We start from the raw sequence: 16,805 nt of genomic DNA, 5'->3' as shown, positions 1-16,805 counted from the left end.
AGTCAGTTTGGTTCTGCGCAAGCGTAAATCAGCGACCAGGAGGGGGCGTGAGAGAGGAAAGAGGAGTGTGGAAGCCCTGATGCGCTGGCCAGCGAGAGCTGGGTCGCCAGCCTTGACGCGTGCGCCGTGGCCCTCGGGGCCCGCGCGCGGCGGGCGGGTGCCCGGTGCGTCTGCGCAGTAGGTGGCGGCGGCGGCAGAGGGAGGAGGAGGCCGTGTAGAGGCAGCGGCAGCAGTGGGTCCCGGGACTGAGGCTGCAGCGGGGGCGGCGGCGGGCGGAAGCTGAGGTGACGAAGGCAGCGGCGGCGGCGGCCGTTTTCCTCACGGTGGCGGAGACCAAGGCGGCGGCGGCGGACGGGGAGCGGCCCGGCCCCGGCCCCCTGCTCGTTGGCTGTGGCAGGGCCGCCGTGGGGCCGGCCCGGCTCCCGCCCCCCGCTGCTCCCCCTCCAGCTCCTCCTCCAGGGAGACGCCGGGGACCTGGCCCGGCCCGTACTCAGAGCGCTGCTGCAGCCGCCGCCGGGGGAGTCGGAGGCGGTGGCGGCGCCATGGGCGGCCTGGCTTCGGGGGGGGATGTGGAGCCGGGACTGCCCGTCGAGGTGCGCGGCTCCAACGGGGCCTTCTACAAGGTGAGGCGGCGCGCCGGCCAGGGACGCGGTCTTCAGCCCCCTCCCTCCAGCCAGAACGGGGAAGAGTGGGGTGGGATCGAGGTTCTGGAGCTAGCCCTGACCCTTAGAACCTTGGACCCACGATCCCACCCGCGGCCCTCCTTGGGGGAGACCTCTGGAAGTTAACCCCTTATTTTTGGCCCCTCTGTTACACCTGCTTTTACCCGCATCTCTGGGAATGAACATCAGGGCATTATTGTGCTTGGATCAGCGCCCCCGCAGCCCCCAGGAGAGACCCCATTTACCCTAGCGTCTTATTGACTTTTCCTGTCTCCTAATAGAAGGCATACCTTGGATCTTAATCACCTCTTCCCCACAGTCCAAGCACATGGAGAATTCTCTTTATTCTCCCCTATTACCCCCTTGGGAAGGCCGTCCCATATTAGATCCTTTCATCTTCTTCGGAGAGGCCTCTGCCTACTGGCTCTGAAAGACTCACTCCACTTTCATCTTATATTTCTGTTCCCACACCAAGGAGAAACGGTCAGAAGCTGTTTATGACATTTAGTATCTTTGACCTCAGGAACTCTGGGCTGTATCAGTCTAGTTGCCTCCTAGCCATAAGGTGGCATCTTTTCACAAGTCTCTCTCACCCCACCCCTTTATTTCCAAGACTAGTTGGTCTGCTCTTCTACTGGAGGATGGTTTTGTATTTGTCATCTCACGTTGACCTCATACATTTAGATCACTCATATAGTTTCTTCATTTTGAGGAGTGTGAGCTTCGTACTCCTACTCTCTATCTAAAATGAGATCTCATGAGGATTACTTCTGTTTATCTTTTTCTTAAGGATTTCCACTTCTAGAAGACTTCTGGTAAACCTGCCCAATTTGGAAGCCCAATAGTCTATTTATTTATTTTTTTTTAAAGGAGAAGAGGACTGTCTTTACATTTTTAATATTTATTTATTTGGCTGTGCAGCATTCAGGATCTTAGTTTCTGAACCAGGAATCAAACCCATGCCCCCTGCATTGGGAATGCAGAGTCTTACCCACTGGACTGCCAGGGAAGTCCCTGAATCTATTTTTTAGGACACTTTTTTCCCCGTTCATTTATATTAAGCTAGAGGGAGACCCCTCTTGCCTCTCAGGAATTTTTCTTTTGCCACTGTTGTTATGTTGTTCGTTTGAACTGCTTTGTGCTTTATGCCTGGGATTGTCTCAGAGACTTTCCTGCTTCCTGACTTGTTCTCTCATTGGGCCCTCATCCATTATTTGTGAGGACAAGAGCCCCCTTTTCTCCACTTCCCCTCAAGCCTTTCCTCCCGTAGTGGACCTCTCCACCTTCATATCTTGGAAATGACTTTCCTTCCCTGTGAAGTCATATCTTGCTATAACTGGAAAGGGTCTCATATTAGCCCTTGGAGTAGGTTTCTGCCCCAGCTTCAATTGATAAGTTCAGTGTAGTCATTTTTGACCCACTCTAAATGCCTATTCATTCCTGCCTGACTTCCCCTCACCAGATTTCTTTATATTCTTCATTGCCTATGCGTACCCACATCTGTCTTAATTTCTCAATTTAAGTCTGTGGCTTTTTATCCTAGTATTTCTGCATAATCCCCCAAAACTACCTATTCCATGACCCAGTTAACATGGAAGAAGGAAGCTCCCAATTTACCCCTTCTTTCATTCTTTTTCTACATACTTTCCTAACTCATGGGACTTTTTTCTCTAGCAAACCTCCATACCATTTGTTTTCTTTGGCAAAGTCTCTTAATTCCTTTCTGATTCTGATAGAGTACATTTGTCTCTTATATCGTTTCCCCTCAAGCTTGCTTACCTTTGTTGAAATACCCTTTCTCATAAGATTTTAACCTAATTTCCCACAATATCCTGTCCTTCATCAGGGTCCTTCCCAGCCCCAAGAAAGTGCTTCTTAAATTGAGTCTGAGATCAAGATATAATGTTTGCTTTTGTTCCAGGAAGCATGGGAAAGATCAGTATCCAGTTTGAATTAACCGTGTGAGACTGCTGGGAAGGGGCATGTTTCCCTTTCCACATATAAGTGTCAAGTAGAAAGTCTGTCTCTGAATCTTTCTCTTTTCTCCTGTGGGCTATATGGCAGTGATAGACTTGATTCAGTGAATCAAAGATAGGATGCTTTGAATCAGAGAACAGAATTTGGAGTTCAACTAAAAGCCAGGTAATATGGAGTTTGTATTTTGGCCACTTCAGCATTTTCTGCTCCTTGTCTTATTTGAACAACAAAACATCCTTAAATTCAGTAATCTTTCTTAACTTTCAGTGCCGTATACTTAGTGAATCTGACTTTGCTGCTGATTTAATATTCATGACTCAGCAGACTTCAGTGTGGTTCAAGGAGTGTTTACATTGCTTCTAGAACTGTAAATCTGGGGAGGTTCCTTTCATCTCTCTCAGAATTGGGTCCTGTTGTTTTTTTTCTTCTTACAAGCTAGAACTGAAAATAACAGAAGTTATCTTGTAGCTATCCCATCAACTCTTCCTTTTCTGTCAGAACTTAATGCACATATTTCCTTGAGGTGTACTCTCCCAAGTGAAATATCTGTTCATCTTCCTGGGCACGGCCATCCAACTTTCTAGACCTTACCTGGATATCCCAATACCTACTCCTTTGTTAAGGATATAGCATCCACCTATAAGCCAAAGCCCATTTGCCATGACTGTTGAATTGAATTGAGTCATCCTTTGGATCTAGGTAGCCTTCTAGAGATTCACTTAACTGCTCTTGCCCTCCCTTGCTTATCTTCTCAGTGAGCATGGACTGAGCAGAACGAGGAACTCACTTTCTACCACTGGTATCTATGAAGGAAAAAACTGGGATAATGTGAGTGGAATTAAGGAGCAGAGAGTGAATTGGAATATGAAATTGAGGAGAAAGCTTGTTTTGGAGAATCTTTGACAAAAAAAGACCTTAGAAGTGTAAGAATGAGTGATGTTTTGTTGAACTGCTGAGTAATGTGAGGGAAAAGTGCATTTTTTGTGAATGATTATATCTAGGAGTGGGGAATCTCTTCACAAAAAAGGCAGGCAAGTGACTCTTCTATCTTTTCCACAGTGTTTTATCTCATCCCAGAAATGTTTTGAAAATAGCTAACTTTCTCTTCATTAACTGTTTCTAAAGCTTAGAGATAGACATTTTGGATAAAGTCAGCTGCAGAGGCTAGATGAAATTTTTAGAGAAATCCAGACAGACCCTTATAAAGGAAGAAAAGAGAGGGAAGAGATATAATAGTCATTGTGGGAGGAGGGGAGGAGGACACTTACAAGGAGCTAAGGAAAAAAGAAGTGGAGGGGAAGGAGTTAAAGGGAAGAACCCAAAAGAGAAGAGGAACTTGGGCAAACAGTGAAAAGTAAAAGTGCCTCAGTTGTGAGTGGAGAAGAGGAGGAGTGAGCACTGATGGAGCTGAATGAAGAGTGGGAAAAACGTTTCCAAGGAAGGGGACGGCAGAGAAAGCTAAAGCATGGGTATGTAAGGCTAGGCAGGACCAGGAGTCCTGGGCAGTAGTAAGACTCCATAATGAGATCCTTTCTCAAAAGAAGAGGAAGATGGCTCATATCAAGAGGGAAATTTTAGGTTTAGATTTAAGGAAAGAACAGTGAAGTAAGTGTTTATGTTTGACTAGTTCTCCCTGAGGTGGGAGTGACCCAAGTATGCATTTTTGATATTTTCTCTCCTAAGCTCATATTTTGTTCCTATCTGCAAACCTTAGGAATAGTATAAGAACTATTTTGCTTTTTGAAACCCCTATTTTTTTTAAAGCTTTAATGAGGCATAATTGACATACAATGAAGCATACAAATTTAAACCATACAATTTAAGTTTTGACATACATATAAAATGAACCATCACCACAATTTCTGTCATTCCCAAAAGTCTTCCACTAATGCTTTTTGTCATTATACATTAGTTTGAATTTTCTGATTTTTGACAGACATGAAAAGGCAGTTACTGGAAAAAGTACAGTCTTTCAACAAATGGTGTTTAAAGAACTGCACATCCATAGGTTAAAAATGAACTTTAATCATATCTGGCACCATATTAAAAAATTTAACTCAAAATGGATCATAGACCTAAATGTAAAATAAAAACTATAGAACTTCTAGACAAGGACATAGAAGGAAACTTCTGTGGTCTTGGATTAGGTGAAGATATCTTAGATATGAAACCAAAAGAGCTAATTGATAAATTGGACTTTATCAAAATTAGCAATCCCTAATTTTGAGTATTTGAAAAATAGAAAAGGTAGGAAAACTGGGAGCATAGGATTGAACTCTTAGCTTTGGCTTTCTCGGTGAAGACAGAGAAGATAGGAAGTAGGGAATTCCTTGGCGGTCCAGTGGTTCAGACTTAGCGCTTTCACTGCCTTGGCCAAAAAAAAAAAAAGGAAAGAAAATAGGTAGACCAAGCTATTCAGTCATTCCTGTTGCTGTTCCTTGTCAAGGTCTCAAGTTTGGGGTCTTCTACAGATTTTATTACCCTTTTCAAATTCTTAGCAGTGTCATAGTCTAGCGTTAAAAAGTCTTACATCTTTATTTATTTGCCCATACCACGTGACTTGTAGGATTGTAGTTCCCTACCAGGGATTGAACCCTGGTCCACAGCTGTGAAAGTCCTAACCACTGGACCACCAGGGAATTCCCTCATGTCTTAAATCCTAGTTTTTCTTTATGTAGGTGGTTTTTGGATTTTGAACTTGTCCAGTGTTCTGATTATTTTCGTATGGGCCAGGCATCAGAGCAGCAAGTTGCTCAGGTCTCTTGCTGTGTTAGGAGTTAGACCCTTTCTTGGCAGATCCTGATGTCCTCTAGGTGTTCCAGGACAGCCTCACACTGTCTCATGGGATATTCTTAGCTTTGCTGAATGTTGTTGGTATTTTAATTGAACTCTGGCAAGCCGCTCAGTACAGCAGGAGGCAGACAGATAGGGAGGCCCCTGTGGGAGCCATAGGAGACCACTAGTTTCCAGGCTGTTCTGATACAGGTGATGTTTTTCCCTTCTACTTAATTTCTGTCTCATCTTATTTCTGGATTTTGTAACATCTCTGTCCATGCCAGTATTATTTCTTTTCTTGCTACCTCACCATTTGTATTATTTCCCCAGTGCAGCTTTCCCTAGCCTGGTTTTTAGATTGCTTGTGTTCCCATCTAAAACTAGTTTTACAAAAGGAAAAAAAAAAAGGCGGTTGGGGGGTGGGGTGGGGGTTTCCTTGTGGCTTAGTGGTTAGGATTTGGGCTTTCACTGCTATGGCCTTGGGTTCAATCCTTGATCTGGGAACTGTTTCACCAGCCGTGTGGTGTGGCCAGAAAAAGAAACCTTAGTTTTGTTGTTTAGTTGCTGAGTCGGGTCTGACTGTTTGCAACCCCATGGAGTGTATGTAGCCCCCCAGGCTCTGTCCATGGCATTTTCCAAGCAAGAATATTGGAGTAGGTTGCCATTTCCTCCTCGTGGGGATCTTTCCCACCCAGGGATTGAACCCACATCTCCTGCTTGGCAGGCAGATTCTCTACCACTGAGCCACCGGAGAAGCCCAACCTCTAGTATAAGATGCTGCAAAGGTGCCTGTTCCTCTAATGGCTGAGGTGGTGGTTAATTGTCTTTTTTTTTTTTTTTCTCTTTACTTGGTTCTAAAATCCATTCTAGGGCTTTGTGAAGGATGTCCATGAAGACTCTGTCACCATCTTCTTTGAAAACAAGTAAGACCTTGGGAATAGAGAATCCAGCATACTAGGTCCTAGAAGGAGAGTGGAGAAGGGGCGACTGAGTCCCATGAGGCATGTAATAGGTGGGCAAGAGCCAGGGGTTTGGGTGGGCGACTTGTATGGATCCTAGGAGAGGAAATGGTGCTGGTGGGGGCATTTGACTCAGTATTTAGGTTCTAGCGAGAGATGGAAGACACTGGTATGGAGCAGAGCCTGGAATTTAGCTTCTAATCACCAGCGAAGGTGGAAAATGTCCAGTGGAGGAAGTTACCTTTTTCTGAAGAAACAGGCAACCACACTAGCCTGAATAGCTATTGTATCACTGTTTCCCTTGCAGCTGGCAGAGTGAGAGACAGATTCCTTTTGGGGATGTCCGGCTACCACCTCCAGCTGACTATAACAAGGAGATCACAGAAGGGGATGAAGTGGAGGTAAGGGCCTGAAGTCCACCTTTTCTAAACATCACTTTTCCCAGGATTCTGCATCTCCCTTACCCTGATACAGGTATCATAGGCTCCTTACTGCTTGTTGCACTCTCCTTCCTCCATCCAGCTAGGCAGTCTGTGGAGGAGTGAAGTGTCCATCACCATTGTGATGAATCAAGCCTTTAGGGAGCTTCCCAGTTTCAGGGGATCCACTTTTCTTCCATTTACGATAACAGCATCTGAACTCCAGTGTCCTCTGATTTTAACTAGCAGCTCCTTCCTCTAGTTTCCTTTATCTTGGTCTAGGATGCCTCTTAAGTGTCTTAATGCTCATTCTATTCTTGATGTTTTTAGATGGGCCTCAAGATCTCTTTTATTTTCAACTTCTCTTCAGGTTTATTCTCGAGCCAATGAGCAAGAGCCTTGTGGCTGGTGGCTGGCCCGGGTGCGGATGATGAAGGGAGATGTGAGTGTGACTGATTGTCAAGGTCTTTGGGAGAACTGCTGAAACATTTTTGTCAGAGAATGGTGGGAGACAGAAGCTCATGTTATCCACACCTTCTTTCTTCTGCCAGTTCTATGTTATTGAATATGCTGCCTGCGATGCCACTTACAATGAGATTGTCACCCTGGAACGGCTTCGGCCCGTTAATCCCAATCCCCTTGCAACCAAAGGCAGCTTCTTCAAGGTTACCATGGCTGTGCCTGAGGATCTGAGAGAGGCGTGAGTGTTTGGGATATTGGGTGTGGGGGACCCCCTTTATGGTCCTCATCTCTGCACGTGTTTGTCCCAGGCCCTGCTCCCAGTGTGTTTTGTGTTCCCTTGACCCCCTAGAGTCTTCTCTGCTCCCAGTTCTGTTTCCTCATCTCTGTTCTTTAACTGAAGTCCTTGTTTTTCTCAGTCCCTCTCTCTCCCGTGAATGTTCAGCTATACGCTACACTCTGCCCTCTGAGCACTGTTCTCTTTTCTCTGCAGCTGTTCCAATGAAAACGTCCATAAAGAGTTTAAGAAAGCGTTGGGAGCGAACTGCATCTTTCTCAACATCACAAATAGTGAGCTCTTCATCCTGGTGAGTTTATTTTGCCTGAACTTCACCTAAGCCCTTCTCCCCTTTTAACTCTTTTGCAAGAAGGGAAGAGCTAAAGTGTGCTTATATTTATTTGTCAGAAAGGACTTTATTCCTCCTGAATCCTGTGGACCCAGGTTAGCCCTACTATTCCTTAGTCTTTCTCATGTATGCCTTAATTTTTTTTCAACCTGACCATCATATTGCAGTTTGGGTCAAGGACCCTTCTTGCATATTTGGACTCTCAGAAACAGTATGAATCTCACTTGTGCTTGCCCCGTAAGATCAGTTCCCATAGGCATCCAGATAGTAGGCCCTTGTGAGACCAACAGTGATTTTCTCTTCCTCAACTTTGTTTCTTAAACTCCTGCCCTTTTCCAGAGACTCAGGTGTCCTGATTTCCCAGTTCCTGACTCTCTTCTAAAACATAGGCAGTTTTTAGTGACTTTTCTGTTGGTTTCTTTCCAGTCAACCACGGAAGCCCCTGTGAAGCGAGCATCCCTGCTGGGTGATATGCATTTTCGAAGCCTGCGTACCAAACTGCTGCTCATGTCGCGCAATGAAGAAGCTACCAAGCACCTCGAGGTAAGTTTGGGCTCCACTTTTTACTGCTGAATGGTCTTGTTGTCTTCCCTCCCACCTCATCCTCCACTCATACTCTTATGTTTACAGAACAGAGGTTAAGGTCTTTCTGGGCCATTAAACCTGGGTCTGCTATTTCATCTCAGACTTCTCCGGATGGCAGAGCTCTATCATGTTTTTAGTGTGAAGCTTTTTTTTTTTAAAGCTACGGGACCATGTGACCAAGTGAAATTTTACTTGAAAGCACAATGGATAAGACAGATGAATCAGAACAAGTCTGTCTAAAAGTAGAAGAAAGTGTGGGTCTTACCTCCACTGGGTGCCCCCAAATTACCTCTGAGAACCAAACCACTTTGTGAGAGCCATTTGTACACTGGAAAAGATCCCTAGTCTTGGAATCAATCCTGTCTTGCTTTGTCAAATAATTGACCTTTGGCAAATAATTTGATTCCAGTGAGTTTTCTCTTCCTTATCTGTGACAATGAGGAAGTTGAAAGAGAGTGTTTATACAAGGTCTTTTTGAATCCTGACATCTTATGATGGTCAGATTCCCTTAGGAATTATACTGTCCTAAATGAGGTGCACACGTGTATGTGTTATTTGAACATCCATTTCCTTTTAATCAAGTGAACTGATCTTTATGGGAGCCTGTGCAAATGGTAATCTGTATTTCTCCAGGGATGCTCCTCAGGGTGCTGCCAGAGCCTTTCCCTTTGCCTGCCTTTGTACTCAGGCCTCCCTCTGAGGGCTGGTTGAGAAATGAAGTGGTAGCATGGTGTGTCATAGCCTCTTTTTATGCTTTTCTTAACCTCTTGGCTTTCTCCTCAACTTTTTGGGTTTTATTTTGGGAGTTTGTATTGGTTTGGATAAGGTAAATATTCCTTACACTTGCATCTACCATGTGAAAAGTCCTTTCTAAACACCAGTCTCATTTAATCCTCTTGTTAGTCTGGGAATGGGGCAGGTCAGGGGTAATCGTTTAGTGGGGAACAGAGGTCAGGGGTAATCGTTCAGTGGATAACAGCAGAGGCACAGAGAGTATGTTTTGTTTGGGATTATACAGCCAGATGGTGTTAGAGCCAAATCCAGAACTTTGATGGCTCCTAGCCCAAACCCTGCTATCATTACCTCCCCTGCCCACCAAGCCATTGGTACTGAGAAGGTAGGAATGGAATGAAGCATTCCTAAATTCTCCACACAGGTCCTGGTGGTCAGTGGACTTCCAGATAGTTCTGGCTTTCTTTCACAGTCTTTTCTTATTGAAGTTATGCAAAGTGTCAGATTCCCGGGACAGGTGTCTGAGATTTCACCATGATTCCTATAAGTCAGTGTCTTTTTTTCTTTCAGACAAGCAAGCAGCTGGCGGCAGCTTTCCAAGAGGAGTTCACAGTGCGAGAGGACCTGATGGGACTAGCAATTGGGACTCATGGTGCCAACATCCAGCAGGCCCGAAAAGTACCTGGGGTGACTGCCATTGAATTGGGTGAAGAGACCTGCACTTTCCGCATCTATGGGGAGGTCAGCAAAAGATATCTGTCATCTAGGTCCCTTCGGGGATACAAAAGAGTGTGTGAAATAGAAAGGAAGCCTGTCGTGTTCGCCTCTCTCCCCTTTTTTTAAATAATGTGCATACCTTTTTTTTCCTTTAACTGGTGTATAGTTGCTTCCTCCCTCCCAGACTGTGGCGGCAGCACATTTTCCCAAAGACAGAGAGTGGCAGGAAGATCACTGTTTGAGATCCAGGTCCTCTGTTTTATTAATAACTCCCCATTCTTCTCTTAGACTCCTGAAGCATGCCGACAGGCCCGGAGCTATCTTGAGTTTTCTGAGGACTCCGTGCAAGTGCCCAGGAATCTGGTTGGTGAGTTAGGGTTGTGTATGTATATAAGAGAACATGTTGGGGACCAGATGTGAGATGCTCTAAGGTGATTCTGGCTTTGCATCTCCCAGTGCACTTCGTTTCACGAGGACAGACCGAACAGTCTGCTACTGGAGTGACAAAAATGGGAGAACTAATTCCTAGCGATTGTGGTGTGAAAACACACTAGAAGCCTAGAAGCAGGAGATTCATTAAACAGAATTCTTGCATAGAAGCTGGAAAACTGTCTGTTTTTGCTCTTTTTTCTTTCCTTAAAAAAAAAAAAGCCTGACTCCTCCTTTACCTATTCAGGCAAAGTGATTGGAAAGAACGGGAAAGTGATCCAGGAGATTGTGGATAAATCCGGTGTGGTGAGGGTTCGAGTTGAAGGTGATAATGACAAGAAGAACCCCAGGGAAGAGGTATGGGGCAACTACACCTAGAGATTGGTTTCCAGAGTAGATATGATTGTTCTCCAAGCCATTCTCTTGAGGGCTGGGATTTCTAGGGGATAGGGCATGGGAACTTTGGTTTTTCCTAGTAGATGGCGAGCCCAGAAAGATCCCTTTTGGGTAGGCTTCTTAGACAAGGTGGACTTAATACTTGATTTGAGTCTGTTTCTAATCTATGTGTCCTTTGCTCTCCAGGGCATGGTTCCTTTCATATTTGTTGGCACCCGAGAAAACATCAGCAATGCTCAGGCTCTGCTGGAATATCACCTCTCCTACCTGCAGGTACCCGAGCCAGGAGCCTGGGAGAGGAAAGACCCACGTGTACAGGGGACTGAGGAGCATGCTGGATGGAGTTAAAAGTGGTGGTTTCCAGTTTGTGTCTCTGAGTAGAATAGAAACTGTTAGGTGGAAAATTGGGGCTGTGGAGTTGGAACCCATCATTTTCCCTATTTTAAGCCTTGTGTTCCTGAGAGTTCAGGTCCCTAGGGACAGTTGGGGCAGAGACACGTCAAGAGAGACTATTGATCTTTCACCTACTTCTCCTTGCTTGTTTTTCTACCCAACCAGGAGGTGGAGCAGCTCCGCTTGGAGAGGCTGCAGATTGATGAGCAGCTTCGGCAGATTGGGCTGGGCTTTCGGCCTCCTGGAAGTGGGCGGGGCAGCGGCAGCAGTGACAAGGCTGGATATACCACTGATGAGAGCTCCTCCTCTTCCCTTCATACCACACGAACCTATGGGGGCAGCTATGGGGGCCGGGGCCGGGGCCGGAGGACAGGCGGTCCTGCCTATGGTGAGATATCTATGGGAGTGGGGGGTAAGCAGTGGTGGGGTGTGGGAGGCAGAGGTCTGGGTGGAAGCTTGAGGAAAGGGTGATTGAGAAGATGAAGTGATTGGCTGAGGGACTAAGGAGTGAGAGGGAGAATTTTCCAGCTTGGGGGTGGGGACCGATCCTGGGATAGGGTGAGGGACCCTGTTTGAACGCCACTATGTTCTTCAGGCCCCAACTCAGACCTATCCACAGCTTCCGAGACGGAGTCAGAGAAGAGGGAGGAGCCCACCCGACCTGGGCCTGGCGACCGGGATCCCCCGACCCGGGGGGAAGAAAGCCGGAGGCGTCCGATAGGAGGCCGGGGTAGGGGACCCCCACCTGCCCCCCGGCCCACCTCAAGATACAACTCTTCATCGATTAGCTCAGGTACCAGAAGCAGACAGCTGGGCTCATGAATGTGGGCCAAAAAGAAAGATGGTGGACACCTGACTCCCAACTCCTTCTTCCTCCAACCAGTGCTGAAGGACCCAGACAGTAATCCCTACAGCCTACTGGACACATCCGAACCAGAGCCCCCCGTTGATTCAGAGCCAGGGGAACCCCCGCCAGCAAGCGCCAGACGCCGCCGCTCCCGCCGCCGCCGCACCGACGAGGACAGGACTGTCATGGATGGAGGCCTGGAATCCGACGGGCCCGGCATGACGGAGAATGGCCTGGGTAAGGGGTGTGTGAGGGTGTGAAAGATTGCAGCTGGGGAAGAATTGAGGGGGTGGGTGATTGATGCGCAGTGTTCATTTTCCCATGCCCCACAGAAGATGAGTCAAGACCCCAGCGTCGTAATCGGAGCCGCCGCCGCCGTAACCGTGGTAACCGGACTGATGGTTCTATCAGTGGAGACCGTCAGCCAGGTGAGCTAACACTGGATTCCAGCAGACTGCCTCAGAGAACAGGATGCCTCCTATCCTGTGGAAACTAGGGGTTGGGGTCCAGTGGGTGTCTAGGGGCTGGATACCTGGGTTCCTTCTGAAACTTGATCCTCTGTCTTCCCCAGTGACTGTGGCTGACTATATCTCCCGGGCAAAGTCTCAGAGCCGCCAGCGGCCACCCCTGGATCGCACTAAACCTTCAGAGGATTCTCTTTCAGGGCAGAAGGTAGGCAAGGAAGACATAGTTTACCCCACTACCTTTTGTGTTGCTCTGGAGTAGGGGGCACATGAAAACTCGCTAAGAAATCGCTTGTGAAATTGCAGGGAAGGCATGCAGCTGGAGTTTAGGCTGCATGTAGAATAGTGAAAAGTTTGTATAGAAGAGAAAGGGCCATTTGGTTCATATTTTCTGGATCCCAGTAAAAGTGACTACTGGCGACCAACCCCTGGGTCCCAGCAGATGCCTGGAGCTCTTAGGTGGTAGGGAATGGCATTACCTGAATTTCTACTGACCTCCTTTCCTTCCTCTCCATTTTCTTTCCCACTCTCCCTTCAGGGTGACTCTGTCAGCAAGCTTCCTAAGGGCCCCTCAGAGAATGGGGAGCTCTCCGCCCCCTTGGAGTTGGGTAGTTTGGTGAATGGGGTTTCATAAACCCTCCAGCCCGCATCCCTCCCTTCTCCATCTCGCTTGCTGCCCAACACCAATGGCCCTCACAGGCCCGACTGACCTGCGCTGGAGCTGCTCTTATCTAGGGGGGAGGGGGGTGGCACAGCAGCTTGGGTCCCCCCCAGCCTCCAGGAGCTAGTGGAGGGGTGTGTAACAGGGTCCTACCCCCTCCCTCTTGTCCACCCTACCCCCAGGGTGAGGGGAGTCTCTCTCCTTCCCCATCAGACTGGATGTGCCTTTATCCTCTAATGCCCCAATCTCTCTCTGAACACCCCCATTCTCCGCCTGTTGGTGCGGGGTGCTCCTTGACCCACCCAGATTTGACAGTTCAGGGGGGCTCCCCTGCTATCCCTCCTCCCATCCTGTACCCCCCATTTCTGGGGCCTCATCACTGTGGAAGACGGGGATAGTAAGGGTTTAAGTGGGTGGGAGGCATGGGGAAGGTTTTGGAGTAGAACCAGGGGTGTGTATGAAGGGGGGTGACAAGGTCCCCCAGGGGAGGGGGGGACCAACCTTGTCTGGTGGATGAGAAGGCGTATTTATTTTTCACTGTACAGTATTTAAAAAGAGAATAAAAAAATCCAAATGGCTTTCTGGTTCCTGTACCTTCCTTGTGCCTAGTTTGGTCCATCTGTTTCTATAGGCGTGACCTGCCCTGGCCCTTGTTTCCTGTATCACCACAACTGGCTTCTCTAGCATTCCAGAGATGGTCTACGTCTAGGAATTTCTGACATTCCTGAATTCCCCAGGCCCAGGTACCCTCCTGGTCTAGAGAAAAGCAGCCGGTGCCTTGCTGCTTCTCCCCTCCCCCAGGTTTGCTAGTAGAGGGAGCTAGGCCACTCCTATACCCTGAGTCACAGCAGGCTAGGTAGGGCTGCTCAGAGCTGGAGCTGTTCCTACTAAGAGCTGAGAGCCAAGGCAGGCTGCTTAATCCGATTACCTGAGGCCTGGGGCTTGGGCTGGGCCTTGGGGAGCAGGGTTCCCTCAAGACAGCCCCTGGAACCTAGGTGTCGAGCCCTCATTCCTGCTGGTACTCTGCTCTGGATCCAGGCTTCCTCTCCAGCATCCGTATCACTGATCTCTCAGCCTTGGTTCTTCTGGGCTTCCTTGTGCCCTGCCTCCCAACTCTGAGGTTTAGAGATAAAACATGTGGAGAAACCTAGGTTTGGGGGCTATAGTGGTGAGAGTTTAAATTTTCTCACCTGGCAAGGGGTTGTATCACCACCCAAGCACCTGCTGGGATGACTCAGGAAACAAAAATGGCCGGCCTGCCTGCCTCCTGATTGCCTGACTTTTCTGCCCCCGGGCTGGTCAGGGGCTTGAGCAGTTGTAGGCACCAGGAAAAGGTTTGGGTTAGTGGGTTGGGTGTTCCCACCTTCTTCCCAGCACAACTCTGACCCTGAGGGCTCTTGATCCCCCTCTACTTGATCCCTTTGTGCAAAGATATTGACTTTAAATCGCTGTGCTTAAGAAGGGAGGGGTAGATGTTCAGGCTATTGGGGCTGGAAGGCCTGACTTATGGGTCTTGGGTGGAGAGGGGGTGTGGTCCCCTGGGGGGAGTGTTGGGGGCTGGGAAGAACGGGACACCTGGGTTGGCCTAAGGGAGGGGGATGTTGGCGCCCTTAAGGAGGCGCGGTCGGTTGGGAGGGAGTGGGGAGGAGCCAGTCGTTAAAAGCTGTTCCCCAGCCTGGCCCACCCGCCAGCCACAGACGCTGAGACCAGGTGAGAGAGGGCAGTGGCACCTGGGCTACGCTGCCTGGCAGCTGCGGGACCCCCCGACCGCAGAGGTTTACCGCCTTCACCGAAGCCGGGCCCTTGGCGGGCAGCGGGCGGCGGGCAGCGGGCAGGGGGAGCCAGACTCGGTCGCCGGGAACCTCGCAGCCACAAGGAGAGAGCACAACCTGTACAGGAGCGGGTACCAGGCAGCGGTTTTTGCGCTGGACTCCCCAGAAGTGCCGGATTGGTTGGAAGTACGGGCTTCATTATAAGGACTCTGAACTTGGGACGGTTTATACCTTTAAAGGACACGAGTTTCTCTGTAACGACTCCGGATTAGAAAGACACTTAGGATACCGGGTTTGGGGATCAACGTTTCACTTCGGAGGGGAGGGCGTGTAGAAACGCCCTCTGAAGGCTTCCCTTCGGCCCCCCCATGGCGGTACCGGGCTCCTCACACGACCAGGCCTGGAACCTGGACTCTCCCACTCCCACGGCCCCTACCTCCTCGTCCTCGGGCCCCCAGGAGCGGGAGGGCGCCGGGAGCCCAGTTGTCTCCAGGGGGCTTCCCTTGGAGAAGGTCAAACGGCCCATGAACGCGTTCATGGTGTGGAGCTCCGCCCAGCGCCGCCAGATGGCGCAGCAGAACCCGAAGATGCACAACTCGGAGATCTCCAAGCGCCTGGGCGCGCAGTGGAAGCTGCTGGGCGAGGATGAGAAGCGGCCCTTCGTGGAGGAGGCTAAGCGGCTCCGAGCCCGGCACCTGCGCGACTACCCTGACTACAAGTACAGGCCCCGGCGCAAGACCAAGAGCGCGGGGGCCGGGTCGCCCCACTTCAGCCAGGGAAGCGGCGGCATGGCTGGCAGCGGGCCAGTCTGGGGGCCTGGATATGCAGCCAACCAGGGGAGCAGAGGCTTTGGGTACCAGCCCCCCAACTACTCGACAGCCTACCTTCCTGGCAGTTATGGGTGAGTACCCGGGGAACAAGATGACAGAAACTTGTGCCCCTGTCCTAGAGCCTGGGTGGGGGCAGATATCAGAGAGCCTGGCTGGCAGGGGTCCTGAGCCCACCCAAGTAGGGGACACTCATGGAGGAATTTGGAGGGTGCCCGATGAAGGGTGGGAGACTTCAGGGGAGCCAGGGTCTTTCTTCCATCAGAGTCTGTTGGTGGTGACACTGCAAGAGCAGCAACCTGGATGTGACTCTGTTCTAGTTACCTGAATTTCCCATCCTCCCCGCCCCCCCCCCACCCCCGGCCCCCGCTTCTGGCCCTCGTGTGACCCGGCTTCCTCTCCCAGCCCCGGGGCAAGGACAGGCCAAGCCCAACTCTACCCCTTCCTGGCCTGCCGCCCCAAAAGAGAAAAACAGGCGCGCAGCACGCAAGCTCGCACTTGAGCATGCCCTGACATGGTTGCGGTGGTGGTGCAGCTCTAAGCCATCCTGGGGTTCCCTTCCCTATCACTGGTACTCTGGGGGGGTCTGGATAGCCAGGGATGATGGGTGGCTGATTAATTCTACCTGTCGGTGCAGAACTGGTCAGAACTACCCCCACATGCGAATCAGGGACCCTACTTGGCACCTCCAACCCAGGGAGCAAATGCCTTCTAACCACAGTGTTTCTCTTTGCAGCTCTTCCCACTGTAAACCGGAGGGCCCCTCGCCGTGCTCTCTCCCCCACAGTAACCCAAGGCTCCAGGGGGAGCTACTCCCTGCTTACAGCCCCTACCCACCCCCAGGCTCTCCCCCTCTGTACAACCCAGCCCTCTCAGGGACCCCCTTGCCCCTAACCCACCTCTAACCCTCACAGGCAGGGACCACCCAGAAAGGTTTCCAGTCTCCTTTTCTGTTTCTACTCAGAACACACCCCCCCCGCCCCCCCCACCTCCCAGGCTGCAAATCCTTTAGAACTGTGTTGGACCACAGTTCAGAGACGAGCAGTACTCCTCAAACCCCAGAAAGCTAGGGGGAACAAAACCCACGGATTTTTTTTTTTTGTAG

General features: G+C 49.6%; 2 protein-coding genes across 2 annotated transcripts; both read left to right on the top strand.

Moving 5' to 3' along the window:
• Window positions 1-370: 370 nt before the first annotated feature.
• FXR2 (FMR1 autosomal homolog 2) lies at window positions 371-13,679 on the top strand. Its single transcript, XM_052657452.1, has 17 exons — window positions 371-623; window positions 6,285-6,337; window positions 6,681-6,774; window positions 7,163-7,234; window positions 7,344-7,492; window positions 7,745-7,838; window positions 8,304-8,420; window positions 9,765-9,935; window positions 10,200-10,278; window positions 10,588-10,697; window positions 10,923-11,009; window positions 11,295-11,517; window positions 11,725-11,922; window positions 12,013-12,213; window positions 12,309-12,404; window positions 12,548-12,648; window positions 12,979-13,679. Exons 1-17 carry the CDS (start codon window positions 543-545, stop codon window positions 13,072-13,074), a joined length of 2,022 nt encoding a protein of 673 aa, XP_052513412.1. The 5' UTR covers window positions 371-542; the 3' UTR covers window positions 13,075-13,679.
• A 1,005-nt stretch (window positions 13,680-14,684) lies between these two features.
• Window positions 14,685-16,751, top strand: SOX15 (SRY-box transcription factor 15). Its single transcript, XM_052658399.1, has 2 exons — window positions 14,685-15,774; window positions 16,437-16,751. Exons 1-2 carry the CDS (start codon window positions 15,242-15,244, stop codon window positions 16,603-16,605), a joined length of 702 nt encoding a protein of 233 aa, XP_052514359.1. The 5' UTR covers window positions 14,685-15,241; the 3' UTR covers window positions 16,606-16,751.
• The last annotated feature ends 54 nt before the right edge of the window (window positions 16,752-16,805 follow it).

The sequence above is a fragment of the Budorcas taxicolor genome, chromosome 19, assembly GCF_023091745.1.
Source record: "Budorcas taxicolor isolate Tak-1 chromosome 19, Takin1.1, whole genome shotgun sequence".
NCBI classification, from domain to species: Eukaryota; Metazoa; Chordata; class Mammalia; order Artiodactyla; family Bovidae; genus Budorcas; species Budorcas taxicolor.
The sequence above is the reverse complement of the archived record's forward strand: the minus strand, read 5'-3'. Positions and strand labels throughout refer to the sequence as shown.